Source organism: Tachypleus tridentatus, chromosome 9 (genome assembly GCF_004210375.1).
Source record: "Tachypleus tridentatus isolate NWPU-2018 chromosome 9, ASM421037v1, whole genome shotgun sequence".
Taxonomy (NCBI): domain Eukaryota; kingdom Metazoa; phylum Arthropoda; class Merostomata; order Xiphosura; family Limulidae; genus Tachypleus; species Tachypleus tridentatus.
In genome coordinates this window covers 68,077,178-68,101,769 of record NC_134833.1, presented here as the reverse complement: position 1 = coordinate 68,101,769, position 24,592 = coordinate 68,077,178, and the positions used below count along the sequence as shown (strand labels likewise).

General features: G+C 30.4%; 1 protein-coding gene across 6 annotated transcripts in view; it reads right to left on the bottom strand.

Moving 5' to 3' along the window:
* Window positions 1-12,290: 12,290 nt before the first annotated feature.
* LOC143225404 (uncharacterized) overlaps window positions 12,291-24,592 on the bottom strand; it is a 45,035-nt gene continuing 32,733 nt past the window's right edge. For 3 of the 6 annotated variants that reach the window (XM_076454754.1, XM_076454752.1, XM_076454756.1), the window contains one exon: window positions 21,782-21,989. In XM_076454754.1, coding sequence (XP_076310869.1) covers window positions 21,895-21,989 — 95 coding nt within the window. In that variant the 3' untranslated portion in view covers window positions 21,782-21,894. Of the gene's footprint in view, window positions 13,359-17,016; window positions 17,071-21,781; window positions 21,990-24,592 lie in introns of those variants that run through there. The other 3 variants (XM_076454753.1, XM_076454757.1, XM_076454755.1) reach the window with 3 other exon arrangements.

The window sequence follows — 24,592 nt, the reverse complement described above, 5'->3', positions numbered from 1 at the left end:
TATACACCCCCACGGCTGAGAGGACGAGCATATTTAGCGCGACGCGGGCGCGAACTCGCGACCCTCGGATTACGAGTCGCACGCCTTACGCGCTTGGCCATGCCAGGCCAATATTACATTGGAGAAGAAAAGATAACATCACTAGTTTATACTGACACAGTGGCAATTTTTATTATTACATTAGGGAAGAAAAGTTAACGTAACACCAGTGGTATACACTGACACAGTGATGATTATTATTATCACATTAGAGAAGAAACAATACTGGTATACACTGACATCTGTGATAATTATTATTATCATATTAGAGAAGAAAAGGTAACACTAGTGGTACACACTGAAACAATGATAATAGTTATTATCACATTAGAGAATAAGAGGTTACACCAGTATAATATACTGAAACAGTGATAATTATGGTTATTACCTTAGACAAGATAAGGTAACACTGGTGATATACACTGACACAGTGGCAATTATTATTATCACTTTAGAGAAGAAACTAGTGGTATACAGTGACATAGTGATAATAATTATTATCAGATTAGAGAAGAAAAGGTAACCCTAGTGGTATGCACTTAATCAGTGATTATTATTATTATGACATGACATTAGTTAAGAAAAGGTGACACAAGTAATATAAACTGACACAGTGATAATTATTATTATCACATTAGAGAAGAAACAATACTGATATATTCTGACACAGTGATAATTATTACTATCGCATTAGACAAGAAAAGGTAACACTGGAGATATACACTGAATCGGTGATGATTATTATAATATCATTGGAGAAGAAAACTTAACAACAGTGGTATACACTGACACAATGATTATTATTATCACATTAGAGAAGAAACGCTAGTGGTATACACTGACACAGTGATAATTATTAATATCACATTTGAGAAGAAAAGGTAACACGAGTGGTATACACTGATACAGTGATAATTATTATTGTCATATTAGAGAAGAAACACAGGTGGTACTGACTGACACATTGATAATTATTAATATCGCATTAGAGAATAAAAAGGTAACACTAGTTATATACACTGACACAGTGTTGATTATTATTACCACATTAGAGAAGAGAAGGTAACACTTGTAGTATACATTTAAACAGTGATAATTATTATTATCACATTAGAGAAGAAAGTAGTGGTATACACTGATACGGTGATGATTATTATTAACACATTACAGAAGAGAAGGTAACACTTGTAGTATACATTTAAACAGTGATAATTATTATTATCACATTAGAGAAGAAAGTAGTGGTATACACTGATACGGTGATGATTATTATTAACACATTACAGAAGAGAAGGTAACACTAGTAGTATACACTTACTCAGTGATAATTATTGTTATCACATCAGAGAAGAAAAATTAGTGGTATACACTGATACTGTTCTAATTATTATTATCACATTAGAGAAGAAAATTTAACTAGTGGTATACACTGGAACAGTGATAATTATTATTATTACATTAGGGAGAAAAGGTAACACTAGTGGTATACACTGACACAGTGATAATTATTATTATCACTTTTAAGTAGAAACACCAGTGGTATACACTGTCTTAGTGATAATTATTATTATTAGATTAGGGAAGTAAAGGTTACACTTGTGGTATATACTGGCAGAGTAATAATTATTATTATTAGATTATGGAAATAAAGGTTACACTTGTGGTATATACTGGCAGAGTAATAATTATTATTATCACATTAGAGAAGAAACATTAATGGTATACACTGACACAATGATAATTATTAATATTGCATTAGAGAAGAAGAGGTAACACCAGTAGTATAAACTGACAAAGTGGCAATTATTATTATTATTACATTAGAGAAGAAAGGATAACGTCACAACAGTGGTACATACTTACACAATGATTGTTATTATACCTCAGCTATAATATTCAATTTTAACAATAAAATCTAAGAACATCTAGTTTCTGAATTAGAATTTTTTGCGATTCTTTTGGTTCTAGTGAAAAATTCGCCAGAAGAAAATTAAGCCAATAAAGACAGTAATATTTTAATTGAATGTTAAATATGTACTTACACATGTTCATTTCTCTACATTATTTGGAACAGTTTTCTGAAAAGTTCCTACTGAGAATGTTTACGTAAATTATAGTGAAACAAAAGGGATATTTTTGTTCCTCGGATGAGATGGCTGAATATTTGTGTTTTACACCCAGTATGTGGTCAGTTCTTATATAAGATACAGTTAGATATTTTGTGTTGCTCGGGTAAGATTGCTGTATTTTTCTGTTTTACACACCATTATATTAACAATTCGTAAGTAAGTTATAGTTAGATATTTTATGTTGCTCGGATAAGATTGCTGAAATTTTCTATTTTACACCAAGTATATGGACAGTTCTTGGGTAATTTACAGTTAGATATTTAATGTTGCTGGAATACGATTGCTGAAATTTTGTTTTACTTCCAGTATGTCGAGAAATCTTACGTAAGTTACAGTTAGATATTTTATGTTGCTGCGATAAGATTGCTGTATTTTTGTGTTTTACACCCGGTGTGTGGACACTTCTTACGTAAGTTACAGTTGAATATTCTATGTTGCTTCGTCACCTAACATGCGCACAGAACACAACCCTTTAAGGTGATCTTGGCCATTTTGTCTCATCTAAGAACCAATTTTCGTTAACACACCCGCTGTTTTTACATCTGATTGCTATGAAAGAACCAGTATTTAATAAATACAACCCACTATCTTTACATCTAATTGGCACCTAAAATCCAGTTTTCAGCTACACAACCCACCATCTATACATCTGATCCCTATCTAATAAACAGTTTCAGTAATTCTAACCCACTATCTTTATATCTAATTGTCATCTACGAACCAGTTTTCAGCAAACATAACCCACTATATATTTATATATAATTGCCATCTAAGAATTAGTTTTTCAGTAAACACAACCCACTCTTTACATCTCATCGCTATGTTGATACTCCGTAATTAATTATAAACTAGAAATATTCTATTGGTTTGGTTTGAATCTGTGAATTTTGCCTTAGATAGTATTAAAGATAGTATATATATATATATCTTTGTATGTTTAAAATGTCGAGAAATCATAATTTCATATAAGAATACAGTTAGTCACATGGGAGTGTACGAGAACAACAAGCTAGGCTTAGGTGTAATACTGGGACAACAACTAGTTTTATTATCACATTTTAAAATATAGATGTATGTAACAATAATACCTTAAATATATTCTAATCTTGACACGAATATTATTTGTTTCAGATATTCGAAAAATATCTCGAGTTTATATGTATTATTTCTTATACATTTTGAGTTATCCGTGGAAAGTGAACGATAGGTAAAATGTCAGTCTTACCTTTCTTATCAACAACTAACCTGTTTAAAATCGGTTAGTATTGACATTTACCCTTTCTGACTACAACTGGTCTGTTTAAAGTCGGTTAGTGTTGATATCTACCTTTCCTACCAACAACTGGCCTGTTTACAGTCGGTTACTGTTGACATTTACCTTTTCTACCAACAACTGGCCTGTTTAAAGTCGGTTAGTCTTGACATCTACCTTTTCTGACAACAACTGATCTGTTTAAAGTCGATTAGTTTTGACATTTACCTTTCATACCAACAGCTGGCCTGTTTACAGTTGGTTACTGTTGACATCTACCTTTCCTATCAACAACTGGCCTGTTTAAAGTTGGTTAATATTGACACCTACCTTTCCTACCAAAAGATGCCCTGTTTAAAGTTGGTTAATATTGCTATCTTTCCTTCCAACGAATGGTGTGTTTAAAGTCAATCAGTTTATTCACGTACCTTTCCTACTCATGAATGACCTCTTTAACGTCAGTTAGTATTGTAATCTACCTTTCCTACTCATGAATGACCTCTTTAACGTCAGTTAGTATTGTAATCTACCTTTCCTACTCTTGAATGGCCTCTTTACCATCAGTTAGTATTGACTAATACCTTTCCTTTTGTAGTTGAAAGGGAATAGAGGAGCTTGCTGGCTCGCCCAAGTCATTGAAAAATCTATTTTCTGTAGACATCTGGATGGACACAACACGATTAATTCTTCTTCCATTTGAAGGCCATTGGGGATATAGCCAATAAGGTTACCCCCATGCTAATTTTAATTTCTAGCGAAGAGTTATTGTTGAGAGGAATTTGAAAAGCATCCCCGACTCATAGATCTTCATTGGTTTCTCCAACTAAGGAGTTTCCGTTGTGTATTGTATTTCCACTCGTACAGATGGAATTATGGCTTCTACCAAAGATCTTATTTTGACGTTTATATCACCATGTCCACCTGTTTCTGTAAATGCAGGTTATCTGAGCTGTAAGGTACGAACATACATTACAGTCTTCTCAGATATTTCTTTTGTTAGCTGTTCAGTCAATAGAAGGCATCTTGTCGTGGTTCTTTGACGTGTGCTCGTTGTGGTTGTACAGATCACGATGCCTACGAGTGCGAACTGAAACCACACTGCATTAAATGTAACGGTTTCCATCCCTCTTATTTTCATTTTTTTCTTGGTGGGCGGAGAAGAAAGAGGTACAGTATTTAAAAACCCTTAATAACATTTCTTATCCAGAGAATCGACAGTTATTGTCCCAACTTTATCTCAGTCATATGTTGCTGTGACATGTACTACTGCTACAGTGGAAATGCAGACAGAACTTTCTGTGCCTCCAACAGAGTTGTTCTCTAACCATGTAAAGAGTATTTTGCCCTCTACAGATAAACGAGTTGACAAGTCCACGTGTACTCTTGTCTCTGTTCCCACCATTCCTTCAGTAACTGCCAGGGTCTAGATCCTTCAGCTCCAGCTTCTAGTGTCTGCTCCAGTTCACCTTCTACCACCCAGGGATATGAAATCATTATTTTTTCACGCCCTCAGTCATTGGAATCTACATCTACTGAAAGAGACCTGCCTACTTGGCCGATAGCAGAGTCCGTAGAGGTCGACAAATCTCAATTTAATGAAGAAAAACGACGTGGTCATAAACTGAAGGATTCTCCTCCACATTGATACAGTGGAACTGTCAAATATTTCATTCTAATCTAGATGACATTAAGGTCTTGACTGATTGTACTTCCTTACAGGAAACGTTTCTAAAACCTACCGATACAGTCACATTTCAACAGTATTATACGTTCAGCTATATACCAGAATAAACAATATATTACATTGTGAGTAATGATGATAAAAACATTACTCCAACCTTGTGTATCACGGTGATAAAAAGATCACTTTAACATTGTGTATCATGATGATAAAAATATTACTACAACATTCTGTTTGTTTGTTTTTCTTTTAGCAAAGCCACAAAGGCTATCTGCTCAGCTCACCGAGGGGAATCGAACCCCTGATTTTAGCGTTGTAAATAGGGAGACATACCGCTGTACTAGCGGGGGGCACACCATTATGAAACATGATGAAAAAATATTACTTTAACTTTGTGAGTATTGTTTGTTTTGAATTTCGCGCAAAGGTACTCGAGGGCTATCTGCGCTAACCGTCCCTAATTTAGCAGTGCAAGACTAGAGGGAAGGCAACTACTCTTTTACCGACGAATAGTGGGGTTGACCGTAACATTTTAACGTTCCCACGGCTGAAAGGGCGAGCATGTCTGGTGCGACGGCGATTCGAACCCGTGACCATCAGATTACGTGTCGAACACCTTAACTCACCTGGCCATGCCGGACCTAAATATGATGATAAAGAAGTCTTTACTTCAATGTCAACTTGACATTGCTAATCAGTTTAGAATAATAATTTTATTACTTGGCCTTAGAATCTGACCTGTGTCAATCTCTCAAACTACTTGATTTTGTTAGCATGTTGACAGAAGCTTTCGACGGATAAAAGGTCCAAAACACTGGGAAGACAGAGGCGTTGTTATGTACATACAAAGAAATAGAGACTCAGGCCCATAGGCGCGGAAACTTTCGGCGTGCCAATATGATATCAATTGTAGTTCTCTATTCTGAAACTTGGATATACCAAGTGGGGTTCGGGGCAGGGGCTCCGTGTTCTAGTAGCGCCTCTGTTGGCAGAGTTTCATAATTTCACCACACGCAATACTGTACACACCAGTAGGAATACTAATACTGAACTGAGCAAAGAGACAGGATCGAAGTGAGAACGAGCACGTGATCGACGTCAGTATAAGTTTATTCTTAAAATGAACAGATAAACAAATGAATATTTATGAAAGACAATAGAGAGATAAAAGGAGTAAAAAACAAGTGTTTGTGTTTTGTAATAATCTTCACACACTAACCCTAACTCACTACAGTTATAATACGGAAACTCTTCAGATAACATGTCTCGAATTGTTGGCCTTGAACATGACAATGTTTAATTAGTTGGAAACACTTAGGAATATGAATATGAATCAACTGAGAGGCGTACGTGCATGTTAGTTAGTTACCCAAGCACGTGTTTGTTCCCACGTCTTCTAATTAGGATTGCAACCTATTAGTGTTTTCTGAAGATGATTTGAAAACAATAAAAAATGATAATCTAACACATCGACTGAAACATGTAAGATCCACACCAATCTACTCTTCTGTTGGCTACGGTCCAAACAACATTCTAGACTTATACATGTTTCTACTAGTTGTAGAAGATATAATGTAAACACTGTATCGGACTGAAACGTTCACAAGAAGTGGTCTCTGTTCATATGCTATTTTGTGATTGGTTGTTGTGGTGTTACTGTTGTCGTGAATAACAACATATGGTATCACTACAGCCTTCCTTGACAATATTTAAACCTGGACACTTCATAAAGGCAATAAACATCAAAAATAAAATAAGTTTACAAAATCATATATCCTCATGTAAAAGTACTTTTGTAAACATGTAGATGGCGTATAAAGAGAGGACACTATTCTGAAGCAACAGAACGAAATGGTCTCGAGCCACCTAAAGAACAAATAGAAACTAAACACTGTTTTCAAGAACACCTCTTGTGACTGTGAAATCCAGTACATTGAAGATCATCGCATGTTGAAATCAAGAAGCAAAATAAACATATAATAAGTTATTACTGCTCTAGTCATGTATGTCAGGGAATAAAACCATCCAGTTAAATGGGAATTGAACGACACCCGAGAGAAAGAAAGATAAAATAACCTTTTCTATTTATATACTAACGTGTTAGCAAAATCCATCTTGAAACCATTACAATAGTAATGTAGTAATAGCAGCGGTATGTCTACTGACTTAGAAAGCTAGAAACCGGGTTTCGATACCCGTGGTATGCAGAGCACAGATAGCCCATTGCGTAGCTTTGTGCTTAAATAGAAACAAACAAACCAATCGAGTGAATAGTTGTATTTGACTGTTATGTTTGTACAGAAAATTGGGTATATTATCTAAGAACAATTTTGAATAAGCAAACAATGAAGTGTCACGATAACCACAGTATATATAATATTACAGTGGAATACATCAAATCCATATTTTCATGCTGTGTGATATTTCGTAAAGTGTGATGTCACTAAACATTGGTTGCTGTTTGGTAAGGATATGAATAATCATTTCCAACAGAAAACATTAATTCAACTAGGTAATAAAGATATGTTCATATCAGGGATTTAAAATTTCTAAGGCAAGGATATCCTTTCTACTTTGATATGATGATTTTTTACTTCCAATTTATTGGTGGAAAATGGGTGTTTTCATGTTTAAGGAAATTCTCATGGAAGAGGAAAACTCAGGGGATCCATCTTTGTCACCAATTTAAAAAAAACTCCCGTTTAGTGACATTCTAATAACAGTACCAGCAGATCTCAGGGACAAGCATCTTCCACCAGCAGGTTCAGAGGAAGCAATGTACACCCTCACTGTGACAGAAAACAAACATGGATCAGCTAAAGATAACCATTGTGACAAAAAACACACGCGAACCATCAAGGCACCATCATTCTGATAGAAAATTCACATGGACATCCTGACATGAAACATATGTGGACCACCTATACATCATAAGTATGAAACTGAAAGACACCAGTTCACATAAGTAAGCATTATATATTGTCTAGTTAAAAGATGCAGGGTGAAAGGTGAGAGATGTGTGGTACCTTCTGTTGATGTTCCAAAAAGATAAATGATTAATCCAAATTTTCTTGTTCAAATTCCGTTCAAGAACAACAATGAAACCACTCTGTCTGTTCCAATAGGAGTGGACGTCTAATTCTCGTCGAATTGCATTGGAAGAAATGGTCATCTGTTGTTGAAGTGCTGCCCAATTCTACAGAATGTGGGGACATTAATAAGAGACCCATGTAATCTACTGGACTAAAACTAGATGAGAACTTCTCAAGAGGAGAACTGTAGAAGAACTGCTCTGAATTATAGTTCAACTACACTCACCAAGAGGACTTTGAGAAGGCCCAGCAAAACCTATCATTGGTCACTGACAGCCTTGGAGGACCTCTCCTACAGTATCCAATCATAAGGATCAGCAGGTATTTTTAAATATAATGTAGTTCATATAAAGCATATTTCTATCAATTTTAGATTAAGATACTCCTACAAATATTTCTGGCTTATTTTTTGTTATCATTTCTTGCGTTATTTTGAGTTGGTGCTGTAAAGTATTATGATTTACGGTTACTTAAATCTTTATCGTTTAGTAAACCTGTGATATCTGAAATATGTACCTGTGTAATTTTAATTAGTGATATTTACGTTGTATTGTTTAACATAAAGTGTATTTCACTTGATCTTTCTATACGATATGTGTTTTGGTTCCTTTTACACTCTGCTTTATGTGTAACCTATGTTTACTTTATTATGAGCTGTACTGTCTAATTATTGAACAAATAGTTATTTCTATCTTTCTTGTATTGGGAATACCTTAAAGTGCATAGTGTTAACTATTGTTTGGGGCCCTGCATGAACAGGCGATTAGGACGCTCGACTCATAATCTGGGAGTCACGGATTCTAATCCCTGTCACACAAAATATACTCGATTTTTCAGTCAATCCCACTATTTGTTGGTAAAAGAGTAGCCTCAGAGTTGTTGGTGGGTGGCGATGACTAGCTGCTTTCCTTCTCCAGTCGTACACTTTTAAATTAGGGATAGCTGGTGCAGATAGTCCTCGTGAAGCTTTGCACGAAATTAAAAAAAAATTTGTTTGTTGACTATAACTCGATTATGTATTGAAAACGAGCTTCCCTTTTCATATATAAATTTTCAGTTAAAGAATTATTGTTGTTACTAATGCTTTTATAGTGCATCTTAGTTAAACTGTTCAGGTGTAAAATATGTATTTAGTTTACACCAGTGAGATTACATCAATCTGAAAGGGGACTATCCATGCTGAGCTTTCCAGTGGCTAGGAATCAGAAATGCTACGTACTACGCTATAAGAAAATTGGAGGGAAGCATTTGAGTGGAAGAGAGAGATCCTTCATCCAAACAAGAATCTCATGACGTTTCACACTAATAGACTACAGAGTGTGTTACTTCGAACTGGAACATCAGATACAAAATGTGTAGGAGAGAGATCACATCTGGCATCCTATCGTTTTTCCATTTTTAATAAAGTATTCTTTAAAATAATATAGATCGCCAAAACAGTCTTGCAGAAAACCCCATCTCTAACAGCAGACACTGAGCTGAAAACTGTCTGATATTTTTTAATCAAAATGGATATCAGCAGAGAAAGTAGTTCCTGCGAAGCAACAGTGGCCATGCGGTGAACTCGGTAATCTACATACTACAGACCTATAAAATAAATAAGGTGGTTTTAGGTTCTCAAAAAAATAAAGGAAAATTAACAACTCATATATTTAGAGCCTCTGTAAACAGTGACAATGAGGATTAGAGAGAAATTAATATCAGAGGTATAAAGAACAAAAATGTGATACAAAGGTGTTGAGAGTTGTCCATATTTGCAAAATCTCATCCAATAATTATTAACAGCTATAACTAAGAGATCCCATGATGTGATGTATATATTGTCACATTATGTTACTGTCTTCGATAGAATATTATGTTGACAAAGTACATTAGTGTGATCTAGATTATATCATGTTGGAACAGCATATTACTGTCTTCTAGAGCATTCCATGTTGTTACATTGTGTTACTGTTTTCTATAGAATATTATGTTGACACAGTACATTACTTTCATCTTAATTATGTCCTGTTTAAACAGTGTATTAGTCTTCTAGGACATTCCATGTTGTCATATTACTTTACTGTCTTCTATAGAATAATATGTCGACACAGTACATTACTGTCATTTGGATTATGTCTTGTTTAAAAAGTGTGTTACTGTTTTGTAGAGCATTCCATGTTGTCACATTATGCTACTGTCTTCCATAGAATATATTTTTGAGAAAGTACATTACTCTCTTTTTGAGTCAAGTTTAAACAGTTTATTACTGTTTTCTAGAGCATTACTTTTTGTCACATTATGTTACTGTCTTCTATAGAATATTTTGTTGACACAGGACATTACTGTTTTCTTGGGTATGTCATATTTAAACAGCGTATTACTGTCTTCTACAGCTTTGAATGCTATCATGTTATGTTACTGTCTTCTGTAGAATAATATGTTAACACAGTACTTTACTGTCATCAAGATTATGTCATGTCTAAAGCGTGTATTACTGTCTTCTATAGCATTCCATGTTGCCACATTAGTACTGCCTTCCTTAGAATATCTATTTGACAAAGTACATTATTCTCTTTTTGAGTATGCCATGTTTAAACAGTGTATTACTGTTTTCTAGAATATTCAATGTTGTCATATTATGTTACTGTCTTGCATACAGTATCTTGTTCTCAAAGTACATTACTGTCATTTGGATTCCGTCATGTTTAATCAGTGTATTAATGTCTTCTATAGCATTGCATATTGTCATGTTATGTTACTGTTTTCCATAGAGTATCTTAACACAGTACCTTAGTTTTCTACAATAGGTCATGTTGAAACAGTGTATTACCTGTCTTCTAGAGCATTCCATATTGTCACATTATGTTACAGTCTTCCATAGAACATCTTGTTGACATAGAACGTTAATGTCATATAGATAATGTTATGTTTAAACTGTGTATTACAGTCTTCTAGAGCATTCCATTTTGTAACATTATATAACTGACTTCCATAGAATATCTTTTTGACACAGTATATTACTGTTAGCTACTTTATGTCATGTTGAAACAGTGTATTACTGTATTCTAGAGCATTCCATGTTGTCATGTTATATTACTGTCTTCCATAGAATATCTTGTTTACACAGAGCATTATTGTCATTTGGATAATGTCATCTTTAAACAGTGTATTACTGTCTTCTACAGCCTTCCATGTTGATACATTACGTTAGTGTTTTCCATAGAATATTATGTTCACACAGTCACTTATTGTGATCTAGATTATGTCATATTGGAACAGTGCCTTAATATCTTTCAGAGCATTCCCTATTGTCACATTATGTTACTGTCTTCCATAGAATATCTTGTTGACACAATACATTACTGCCATCTAGATTATGTTATGTTTAAAGAGTTTATTAATGTCTTCTAGAGCATTCCAAGTTTTCACATTATGTTACTGTCTTCCACAGTATAGCTTTTTGACATAGTACATTACTGTTTTCTAGTGTATGTGATGTTGAAACAGTGTATTACATCTCAGAGAGTAATAATATTATTATTACTTCTAAGTAACATATAAATTAATAATTGTATTGTCATTACATCTAGGAAAGTTAAGTTGTTAGGTCTAACTATTGTTAAGATGTGTGTTCTTTATATTTGTCTTATTATTATTACCTCTCAGTAAAATATTAGTTAATATTTGTATTGCCATTACATCTGGTAGATTTAAATTAGGTCTATCTGTTGTTAAGATGTTTGTTATTTATATTTCTAATATCTTTATTACCTCTCATTAATATATACATTAATACGTCTATTGTCTTTACATCTAGGAGAGTTAAGTTCTTAAGTCTCTTCTTTGTTAAGATGTATGTTATTTATATTTGTAATATTATTATCTCTCAGTAGCATATAAGTTAATATTTGTATTGTTATTATATCTAGGAGAGTTATTGTTAAAATATGTTATTTATATTTGTTATTTTATTATTACCTCTCTGTAAGATATAATTAATACTTGTAGTATAATTACATCTTGGAAAGTTAAATTGTTAAATCTATTGTCAAGATAGGTATTATTAATTTTTGTTTCTTGTATAAAGATATTGTTTCCACTGTATCCATAACATGAATTTTCTGAGATTTTTCTTGGCTTTGTTGTAATTGCTACAAAGCATTTATTTAATGAAAACTCAGACTTAAAACATTAATTTGTGGCTGTATATAATAACATTAATCCCAGGGAAACACAACATCCACCAGCACACACCCTCAAGATATTTATCATGTGAAGGACAAAAGATCAGTTAAGTGGTGGTCATCACACACTGATGTAGAAAACTTATCTATATAGTCATTTTACTCAGAATATAGTAATACAATTCTAATACTTTTTAACATAAGTCTAGAAGAACTTGTAGCAAAAAAAATCACCTTTTTAACCTGGGATTGTGTTTCCATTTATTTCCCCTAAAAGTGTAACATGATATTCTGACCCATACAGATAATGAATATAACATTGACTTAGTTACAGACAAAATTAGACCTAGGTCAGACTCCTCCTTTTGGTGTAGCTTCTGTGGATTCCTCATATAATTTTTTACATCATTAGGGAGACTGAACTCAGGGGAGCCAGAATGAAATTTAGGGGTGTCTGTCTCTCCCAAGCATCTCCTTACTGCCAACCTGGATAAAATGATTATACTTAATTCTAAGCTGACAAAACAATTGCAGATAAAAGTGATACAAATGCAGCACAGATCATATTATCCATCAGAAGAGAATAAAACTGTAATCTTGAGTACTTTTCTTTAGAAAGACAAAATAAACAATTCCATTCTCAGTAAGCACAAAAATGTACCAGGGTATCCCAAGTAAAAGAAATATAGTATTCATCTTTTGTTGGCTTTTGGTAATGTTAATCATGTTATTACGGTGAGATATACATTTATTTTGCTGGTTTTAATTTGTACACGTCTTTTTTGAAGACTTGAAAAAACCCACAACAATGGCCATTAAACATAAAAAGATGTTGTAACCACTTGGTTAGCCTGTCTGTTTTCAACACATAAAACATAAGACTGTGGGGACTCTTCAAAGTTACATGTATATGTAGAAATGGTGCATAAATTTCTTCTAAGCAGGAACATGAGGATTCTTGTTTGTAGCTTAACTTTCTTCATTTATCTTGAGTTTTTTCTGGAAGAAACAAAACAGAAACTTCAAATAACTTCTGATGCAATAACAGAATCTCAGTGTGTAACACTTTGTAATTAATATTAAGTACCAGTCTGAGTGTATAAAACATGGTAATTAATATTAACTTCCTGTCTAACTATATAAAACTTCGTAATAAATATTAAGTTACAATCTGGCTGTATAACCTAGGTGATTAATATTATGTTTCTGCCTGAGTGTGTAAAACTTCTTAATTAATATTAAGTTCCTATCTCACTGTATAAAACTTAGTAATTAATATTAAGTTCCAGTCAGAGTATGTAACACTTGGTAAATAATATTAAGTTTCAGTCTGACTGTATAAAACTTGGCAATTAATATTAAATTCTTCTCTGACTGTACAAAACTTGGTAATTAATATTAAGCTCCTATCTGACTGTATAAAACTTGGTAATTAATGTTAAGTTCCAATATGAATTATAAACCCTGGTAATTAATATTAAGTTCGTAACTGACTGGAGAAAACTTAATAATTAATATCAACTTTTTATCTCACTGTGTAAATATTGGTAATTAATATTTAGATTCTGCATAACACTATAAAACTTGGAAATTAATATTATGTTGCAATCTGACTTTATAAAACATGGTAATTAATATTTATGTTCAGCTTGACTGTATAAAATTAGTAATTAATATTAAGTTTCTATCTGACTTTATAAAATGAGAAAATTAATATTAAGTTCCTAAATGACTATAAAACTTGGGAATTAATACTGAGTTCCCATCTGACTATACAAAACTTTGTAATTAATATTAACTCTCAGCCTGGCGATATAAAACTTGGTAATTAATATTAAGTTGCAGTCTAAGTGTTTTAAACTTGGTAATTAATCTTTAGTTTCAGCATCACCATATAAAACTTGTTAATAAATATTAAGTTCCAGTAAAAGTGTGTAACACATGGTTAATTAATATTTAATTTTCAGCCTAATGGTATAAAACTTGGCAATTAACATCGACTTCCACTGTGACTGTATAAAACTTAGAAATTAATGTAAACATCCATTCTGAGTGTATAAAACTTGGTAATTGATATAAACTTCCTATCTCACTGTACAAAGCTTGGTAATTAATATTTAGTTTTAGACTGATTGTATAAAACTTGGTAATTAATATTAAATTCTTATCTGTCTGTATACAATTTGGTAATTAGTATCATCTTCCTATCTCATTGTATAAAGCTTGGTAATTAATATTATGTTGTAGTCTTAGTGTATAAAACTTGGTAATTAATATTAAGTTGAAGCATGAGCATTTAAAACTTGGTAATTAATATTTAGTTTCAGCCTAGCTGTATAAAACTTGTTAATTAATATTAAGTTCCTGTCCGACAATATAAAACTTGGTAGTTAATATTAAATTTCAACCAAATTGTATAAAACTTTGCAATTAATATTAAGCTTAAGCCTGATTGTATAAAACTTGGTAAATAATATTAAATTTCAATATGACTGCATCAAACTTAATAATTAATATCAAGTTTCATCCTTAGTGTATACAACTTGGTAATTAATATTAACTTTCAGCTTGACTGTATAAAAAATGGTATTTCATATTTAGTTTTAGCCTGACTGTATAAAAGTTATTAATTAATACCAAGTTCTAGTGTGAGTGTGTAAAACTTGGTTATTCATATTTAGTTTCATCCTAACTATATAAAACTATGTAATTAATATTCAGTTCCAATCTGAGTATGTAACACTTTATAATTAGAATTAAGTTCCTATCTGACTGTATAAAACTTGGTAATTAATGTTTAGTTTTAGTCTAACTGTATAAAACTTGTTAATTAATATCAACTTCCACTCAGACTGACTGTATAATAATTGATATATAATATTACCTTCCAGTCTTAGTGTATAAAACTTGGTAATTAATATTAAATTGATGCCTGAGCGTTTAGAACTTATTAATTAATATTTAGTTTCAGTCTAACTGTATGAAACTTGTTAATTAATATTAAGTTCCTATTCGACTATATAAAACCTAGTCATTAATATTTAGTTTCAGCCTGACCATATAGGACTTGGTAATTTATATTAAGTTCCCATTTGAGTGTATAAAACTTGGTAATATGAACTTTCAGTGTAAATGTATAGAACTTGGTAATTAATATTAAGTTTCAGTCTGAACGTATAAAACTTGGTCATTAATATTACATTCCTCTCTGACAATATAAAACTTGGTCATTAATATTAAATTACATCCTGACTGTGTAAAACTCGGTAATTATTATTAAGTTCCCATCTAACTGAATAGATCTTGGTAATTAATATTACATTCCAGCCTGAGTGTTTAAAACTGGTAATTAATATTAAGTTCCAGTCAGAGTGTGTAGCATTTGATAATTAATATTAAATTTCAGCATGACTGTATAAAACTTGGTAGTTGATGTTAAGTTACAGCCTGATTGCATAAAACTTGGTAATTAATATTAAGTTCCAATTTGACTGTATTAAACTTGGTATTTAATATTAAGCTCCAATCATAATGTATAAATCCTGTTAATTAATATTAAGTTCCAATCTACTGTATAAAACTGGTTTCATGATCTAATGTGTACTCAGTGTTTGGTGAGCATTTCAAATCTGCAGCAATTTGTTGGAGTGTCCAATGAGCATCACATAAAGCTTTTATGTCAATTCTCTGTTATACTGACAATTCCCTATGTTTATTGGTCTGTCGCATGAAAACAAATGTTGATATACATTGTTAAACACTGTTTTTGTCAAGGTTTATTTGTGGAATGTTATTAAATCGATTTCTTCTAGCATATACCAATATCATATGCTAGTTTCTTCCTATATAGTTAAGAAACTTCATGGGTACCATGACAGTTATTTCAGGCCCTAAATTTGATCACTATATTCATTCAAAACAGAAACCTTATGATAGGTTCTTGGTACAAGTATATGGGAATTCTAAAAAAAATGATAAGTATTCTCACTTGTGTTCATTCAATTGTCAAAGGATCATTAAAGCATTACCATAGTGAGTGTGAGTGTGTGTGTTCTTATAGTAAAGCTTCATTGGGCTATCTGCTCTGTCCACCATGTGAAACTGAAGACTTACCACTGTCCCAATGGAGGACCCGTAGTGTTAAAATTTGCATTCTGTAATGGCATGTAAGAATTAGCTTGGTAAATGGGAACAAATGACAAAATATTCTCTTGTCTTAATACTGAACTGTACTAATTTAACATTGATAAGTAACATTTACGTATAAAAAGTAACAATTAAAAATTAAATAAAAATATGTATATTGTTGATGAAAAACATACAGTAACGAGATATTAATATTTATAGAAGACATGAATGTTAATTTGGTGCTTACTGTGTTGCTGTAGTGTTGAATGAAGAAGTAAAAAATGGTATAAACAACATATTTCTTGATTCATGATGTCATACTAATAGTCAAGTTGACTAAAAATAAACTACAGGTTCACACTTAAAAGTCCACTTCACTGAGTTTCTGCATAATTTATATTTTTTTAATTTAAAATAATTAACATTTTATGCAGTACAATGAATAGGTAAATTTAATGTACTTTGTACAAATCACAAAATTGTTGAGATGAACTAATAATAAGATTCAGACCAAACCAAACAGACTTACTTCCCTTGTGGTTAGGGCATAGCAGTGAAAAGTTGATTTCATCCATTTCACAACCTAAAGATGGTAAATTTTATTTAATACTACAGAAATAAGTTTGTTTGCTTCTAATGTTTATACAAAAGGGCAAACTGTACTAACTGGAATTCAGTTAACAGTATCTTGAACTACCTTAAACACTTACTGAGATTTGACTGTCACTTTCATGACACACATACACACACAGCTTCAAAGGGTGGAAAATGATTTTGCAGTAGTGAGGTAAAAACTGTGGATAATCTGGGTTACATTCCAGCAAGTTAACCACCCAAAGCAGTTCTATTAACTTTAATATGACTAATATTTGTTTTCATGTCATTAGTACCACTATACTACATACTTTTATGAAGTTGTATGCTACAACAACTAGTGGGAATAAGTGATCACGAAAATTAGGATGTAATACTAATTTACTACTCAACACATATTTACGACCGAAGAACTAACTAGTGAGATAAACTAAAATACTGAAGATACGTTTACTTGATTTGGTGCATGTGTGTTATATTATCATATATATATATCAAAGCTACCAAGACTGTCTCCTGCTTCCCCTACCTTAAAATATAGATTGTACATCAACAAGTTCTAAATCTACTTATTACCTGTAACATATTTATTTTAATGATCATAATACTTTACAATATATGAAGCTTATAACTAAGTTCTAAATGTACTTACTACGTGTAACATATTTCTTTTAATAAACATGATACTTTAAGATAAATGAATATATCAATAACTTCTAAATGTACTTATTACCTGTAACATACCTATCTTAATAAACATCATACTAAAAATATATAGAGTATTTTGCTATGATGTAAATCTAATCATTATCTGTAACATATCTATTTTAGTAAGAATAATACTTTACAATATACATAATACTGTAAAAGATATAGAGTATATCACTAAGTTCTAAATGTACTTAAACCCTCTGGCATATCTATTTTAATATACATAATACTTTAAAATCTGTAGGATATATCACAAAGTTCTAAATGTAATTATTATCTTAACATATCTATTTCAATAAAAATAATACTTTAAGAGATATAGAGTATATCACTAACATCTAAACATACTCAATATCTGTAACATATAAATTTTAATAAAAATATTACTTCATAATATATAGAGTATATCACTAAGATCTAAATGTACTTATTACTTGTAACATATCTATTTTAATATACATAATACTGTAAAAGATATAGAGTATATCTCTAAGTATATCTGTAACATATCTATTAAAAAAAATTACACTTTATAATATACAGAGTATATCTCTAAGTTCTAAATGCACTTATTACGTGTATCATATCTATTTTAATAAAAATAATATTTTCTAATATCTAGAGTATATCAATAAGTTCGCAATGTACTCATTATTTGTAACATATTTATTTTAATAAAAACAATATTTAACAATATATCAAATGCATCACTAAGTTCTAAGTGTATTTATTACCTATAACATATCTATTTTAATATACATAATACTTTAAAGTATATAGAGCATATAACTAAGTTATAAATGTAGTCATTTCCTGTAACATATCTATATAAATAAAATTAATACTTTAAAAAATAAAGAGTATATCACTATATTCTGAATGTACTTATTGCTTGTAACATATCAATTTTAATAAAAATAGTATTTAAGAATATATATAGAGAACATAAGTAAGTTCTAAATTTACTTATTCCCTGTAAGATATCTTTTAATATACCAAATACTTTAACATATATGGGGTATATCAGTAAGTTCCAAGTGTAATAATTATTTGTATCATACTTATTTTAATAAAAATTATACTTTAAAATGCACATAGTATATCACTAGCTTCTAAATGTACTTATTACCCATAACATATCTATTTTAATGTACATAATATTTTAAAACACATAGAGCACATCACTAAGTTCTAAATGTACTCGTTTTCTGTAACATATGTACTTTAATAAAAATAATACTTTAGAATATATAGTATATCACTATGTTCTAAATGTTCTTATAACCTCTAACATATCTAATTTAGTAAAAATAATACTTTAATACTGCTATAGAGTATATCACAAAGTTCTAAATGTACTTATTACCTGTACCATATATAGTTTAATATACATAATGTTTTAAAGATACAGAGTATATAACTAAGTTCTAAATCTACTTACCTGTAAAATATCTATTTTAATAAAAATAATGCTATAAAATATATAGACCATATCATTATATATGTATATATTTTATGTAATATATTTTCTCAACCCACATGAGCCATTTTTACATATATATTTTTCTCTACTAGTGGGTTTTCTCGACATCACAGACTATATCATTAACTTCTAGATGTATTTATTGCCTGTAACATATCTGTTTTAATGAAAGTAATAGTTTTAAAATATGCAATGTATGTTATTATGTTCTAAATGTAATTATTTCCTATAAAATATATATTTTACTAAATGTAATTCTTTAAAATATATGTAGTATATCACTAAGTTCTAAATGTACTTATTACCTGTAGCATATCTATTTTTAGAAAAATGATACTTTAAAATATATAGAGTATATCACTAATTTCTAAATTTACTTATTTCCTGTAACATATATATATTTTAATGTACATAATACTTTAAAATGTAGGGAGTATATCAGTAAGTTCTAAATATATTTATTATCTGTAACTTATCTATTCTAGTAAAAATAATACTTTTAAATATATAGAGTATATCATTAAGTTCTAAATGAACTTGTTACCTTTAATATGTCTATTTTAATATACATAATACTGTGAGAGATATAGATTATATCTCTAAAATCGAAATGTAATTATTACCTGTAACATATATATTTTAATAAACTTAATACTTTAAAATATATAGAGTATATCACTAAGTTCTAAATGTACTGATTACCTGTACTTTATATATTTTAATATACACAATACTTTAAAAGATATAGAGTATATCACTAATTTTGAAATGTACTTATTACCTGTAACACCTATTTTAATGTACCTAATGCTTTAATACATATGTAGTATATTACTAAGTTAAAATGTACTCATTATTTGTAACATATTTATTTTAATAAAAACAATACTTTGAAATATATAGAGTATATCACTAAGTTCTAAATGTACTTATTACCTATACCATATCCATTATATTATACATAACTATATTAAATATATAGAGTATATCGCTAAGTTCTAAATATATTTATTACCTGTAACATATCTATTTTAGTTAAAATAATACTTTAAAAGATATAGAGTATATCACTAAGTTCTAAACGTACTCATTATCTGTAACATATCTATTTTAATAAAAATAGCACTTTATAATAAATAGAGTATATCATTATCACTAACTTCTAATGTACTTAATACGTGTAACATCTATTTTAATATATATAACTCTTTTAAAGACATAGAGTATAACGCTAAGTTCTAAATATATTTATTTACTGTAACATATCTAATTTAGTAAAAATAATAATTTACCATACATAGAGAACACCACTAAGATCTATATGTAGTTATTATCTGTAACATATCTATTTTAATATATATAATACTTTAAAATATATAGAGTATATCTCTAAGTTCTATATGTATTTATTGCCTTTAACATACAGTTACGACAGAAAGTTTCGTACCCCTATGTCCCTAGTGGTTTTTTGCTTAAAACTTAAAAAGTATCACGATTAGGCTAATAGAAGTATAGTATATTATAAATATTATAACACACATATACATAAATTTTTATATAAACTAAACGACAAATAAACTGGATATAAACAAATAACCAAAAATAGGAGTAGCAGAAAGTGTTCGTACAGTTCAGAACGTGTGGAAAAAAACTGATATTCCCGTAAAAATTTTGTTTAGTTTAGCGACTAAACTACATTATACCATTCCAGAACTAGACACTGGGTTCATAATTATTGGAATTTAGCCAGCAAAAAATGTACTTCCGGCAATTTAGCGCCGTCTCCGTCATTATCTGTTTGGTCATCATGGTGAACAGGAAACAACTGTCCAGTGATTTAAAAAACCGAATTATTGTTAAATACAAGTCTCGTGTATCTCTTTACGGTATTGCTATAAACTTAATGCGTCGAAATCTACTGTTCAAAGCATAATTGCCAAGTTTAAGCTTACAGGATCAACTGCTAACCTCCCTCGTTCTGGACGCCCCACCAAAATTCCAGAGAGAACCAAGAGGAAGGTTCTCAGAGAAGTTAATAGGAACCCTCGTTTAACACGTACTAAATATACAGAAACTGGTAAGGGAAACTAGAGTTGAAGTAAGCACCTCTACAGTTACGAACATGTTACGCTCTTCTGGGTTCATAGCATGCCGTCCTCGTAGAACTCCGTATTTAAAGCCTGTTCATTTAGAAGCACAATTGAGGTATGCAAGAAAGCATCTAGACAAACTCTTTACCTATTGGAAAAGTATTCTTTGGTCAGACGAGACTAAAATCGAGCTTTTCGGCCACAATGATGTTCGCTACATTTTCCAAAAGAAAGGGGAACGAAATCTTCCAAAGAACACCCTCCCTACAGTTAAACACGGAGGTGGCTGGATCATACTATGGGATTCCTTCAGCTTTTCTGGTGTAGGCAGCCTTCACTGCGTCAACTGAATCATGAAAGAGAAGAGTACGTTGATATATTAGGCACTTATATCAAGAATGAGGCTCGGAACTTACGGCTTGGGCGTCGTTGGATCTTCCAGCACGACAATAACCTTAAGCGCATATCGAAATATGTGCAATCCTGGTTGCAGAAGAACCATATAAGCGTTCTGGAGTTGCCATCGCAGTCACCCGATCTCAACCCATTTGAAAACGTTTGGCATAAGTTGAAGTCCAGGGTTTATCAGCGTCATCTGGAAAACATGCAAGAGTTGGAGGCCTTCTGTAAAGAAGAATGGAAGAAAATACCAGTCGAGTACTGTCAAACGATCATGGAGGGCTATGAGGAGAGATTGTGCCAAGTAAAGCTACACAACTGACCATTAAAGTAGACGCACGAACACTTTCTGTTCCTCCTATGTTTGGTTATTTGTTTATAAACAGTTTATTTGTCGTTCAAATTACATAAAAACATTTGTAGGTATGTGTTAGTATGATATTTATAATATACTATACTTTCATTATCCTAATCGTGATAGTTTTTAAGTTATGAGGAAAACACTACTCACGACGCAGGGGTATGAACACTTTCTGTCGTAACTGTATTTGTTTTGATAAAAATAATACTTTTAAAAAATATACAATGTATGTTACTAAGTTGTAGATGTACTTATTACATTTAACATATCTACCTTACTAAATATAATTATTTAAAATATATGGAGTATATCACTAATTTCTAAATGTACTTATGACCTGTAGGTATCTATTTTTAGAAAAATAATACTTTAAAATATGTAGAGTATATCACTAACTTGTAACTGTACTTATTACCTGTAAAATATCCATCTTAGTAAACATAATACTTTGAAATATATAGACTATATTACTAAGTTCTAAATGCATTTATTGCCTGTAACATATCTGTTTTAACAAACACAATATTTCACAATATATAGAGTATGTCACTAAGTTCTAAATGTACATAGAACCTGTAACATATCTATTTTAATAAAAATAATACCTTAAAGTATATATAGTATAGCACTAGGTACTAAATGTATTCATTGCCTGTAACAAATTTGTTTTAATTAAAAAAATAGTTTAAAATATAGGGAGTATATTACTAAGATCTAAGTGTTCTTATCACGTGTAACATATTTCTTTTAATAAATATAATACTTTTAAAATATGTACAGTATATCACTAAGTTCTAAATGTACTTATTCCCTGTACTGTATCTATTCTAATAAATATAATACTTTATACTTATGTTAAAAGTATAAAAACTTACATAAGAAACTTACTTGCCAATTTATATCCTGTAACATATCTATTTTAATAAGAATAATACTTTACAATATATAGGTTATATCACTATGTTCTAATTGTACTTATTGCCTGTACCAAATATATTTTAGTATACATAATATTTTAAAAGATATGGAGTAGTATATAACTAATTTCTAGATGCACTTATTATTTGTAATATATTTATTTGTACGAAAACAATACATTATCATATATAGAGTATAACTCTACGTTCTAAATAATTTGATTACCTCTAACATATCTATTTTAGTAAAAATGATACTATAAAATATATATAGAGTATATCACTTAGTTCAAAATGTATTTATTGCCAATAACATATCTGTTTTATAAAAATAATACTTTTTAAAATATATAGTGTATATCACTAAGTTCTAAATGTACTTGAAACCTGCAATATACTTATTTTAATAAAATTAGTACTTTACAATAAATAGAGTACACCACTAAGTTCTAAATATGCTTATTACCTTTAGCATATTTTTTTAATGGAAATAATACTTTAAAACGTATAGAGTATTATATCACTTAGTTCTAAATGTACTTATTTCCTGTAAGATATCTATTTTAATAAAATAATACCTTAAAATATGTAGAGTATAGCACTAAGTTCTTAATGTATTCATTGCCTGTAACATACCTGTTTTAATAAAAATAATACTTTAAAATATAGAGAGTATATCACCAAGTTCTAAATGTAGTTATTACCTGTAACATGCCTATTTTACTATACATAATACTTTAACATATGTAGAGTATATCACTAAGTTCCAAATGTACTTCTTACCTGTAACATATCTATTTTAATGAACATAATACTTTAAAATTGTAGAGCATATCACTATGTTGTAAATGTACTTATTACGTATAACATATCTATTTTAATAAACATAATAATTTTAAATATATAATGTGTATTACTAAGTTGTAAATGTACTTATTACCTGTAGCATATCTGTTTTAATAAAAATAATACTTTGTAATATATAAAGTATATCCCTATGTTCTAAATATACTTATTTGTGTTGAAAAAATAGCCTTTTATAGTCTGACTTGATAACATTGTTAAATAAAATTGTAACTAGAATTCAAAATTATTCTTAATATTCATTAATACCCAGTGTAAAAAAATTTTAACTAAAGTATAAGTTTTATTCTAATGCTCATTAATATTAGTATAGAGAATTGTGACAAGAGTACAAATATTTATCATTGAACCTAATAATACCAGTATTAGATATACAAGACTGTTTGATGCAAGCATTATTATTTATTTTGTAAGTTAATATTTAATAATTATTTAGTTTTTTTAAGAAGAGAGTTAAAAGTAATTATTGTATAGGAGATAATTATGATAACTTTGGTTGTGGTAACAGTTGTACATTGTGTGTATGGTTCACTTGTGGCATCTAATCACTTGAATGTTTGCTATTTTTCTCCTTACCTTGAATGAGTATTAGTATGTTATAGTGGTACTAACAGAGTTTGTCAAAATTTCAAGGCTCAGTGAACATGATATATATAGATGACTGAGAAGAAAGCAGGTTAAGTTAA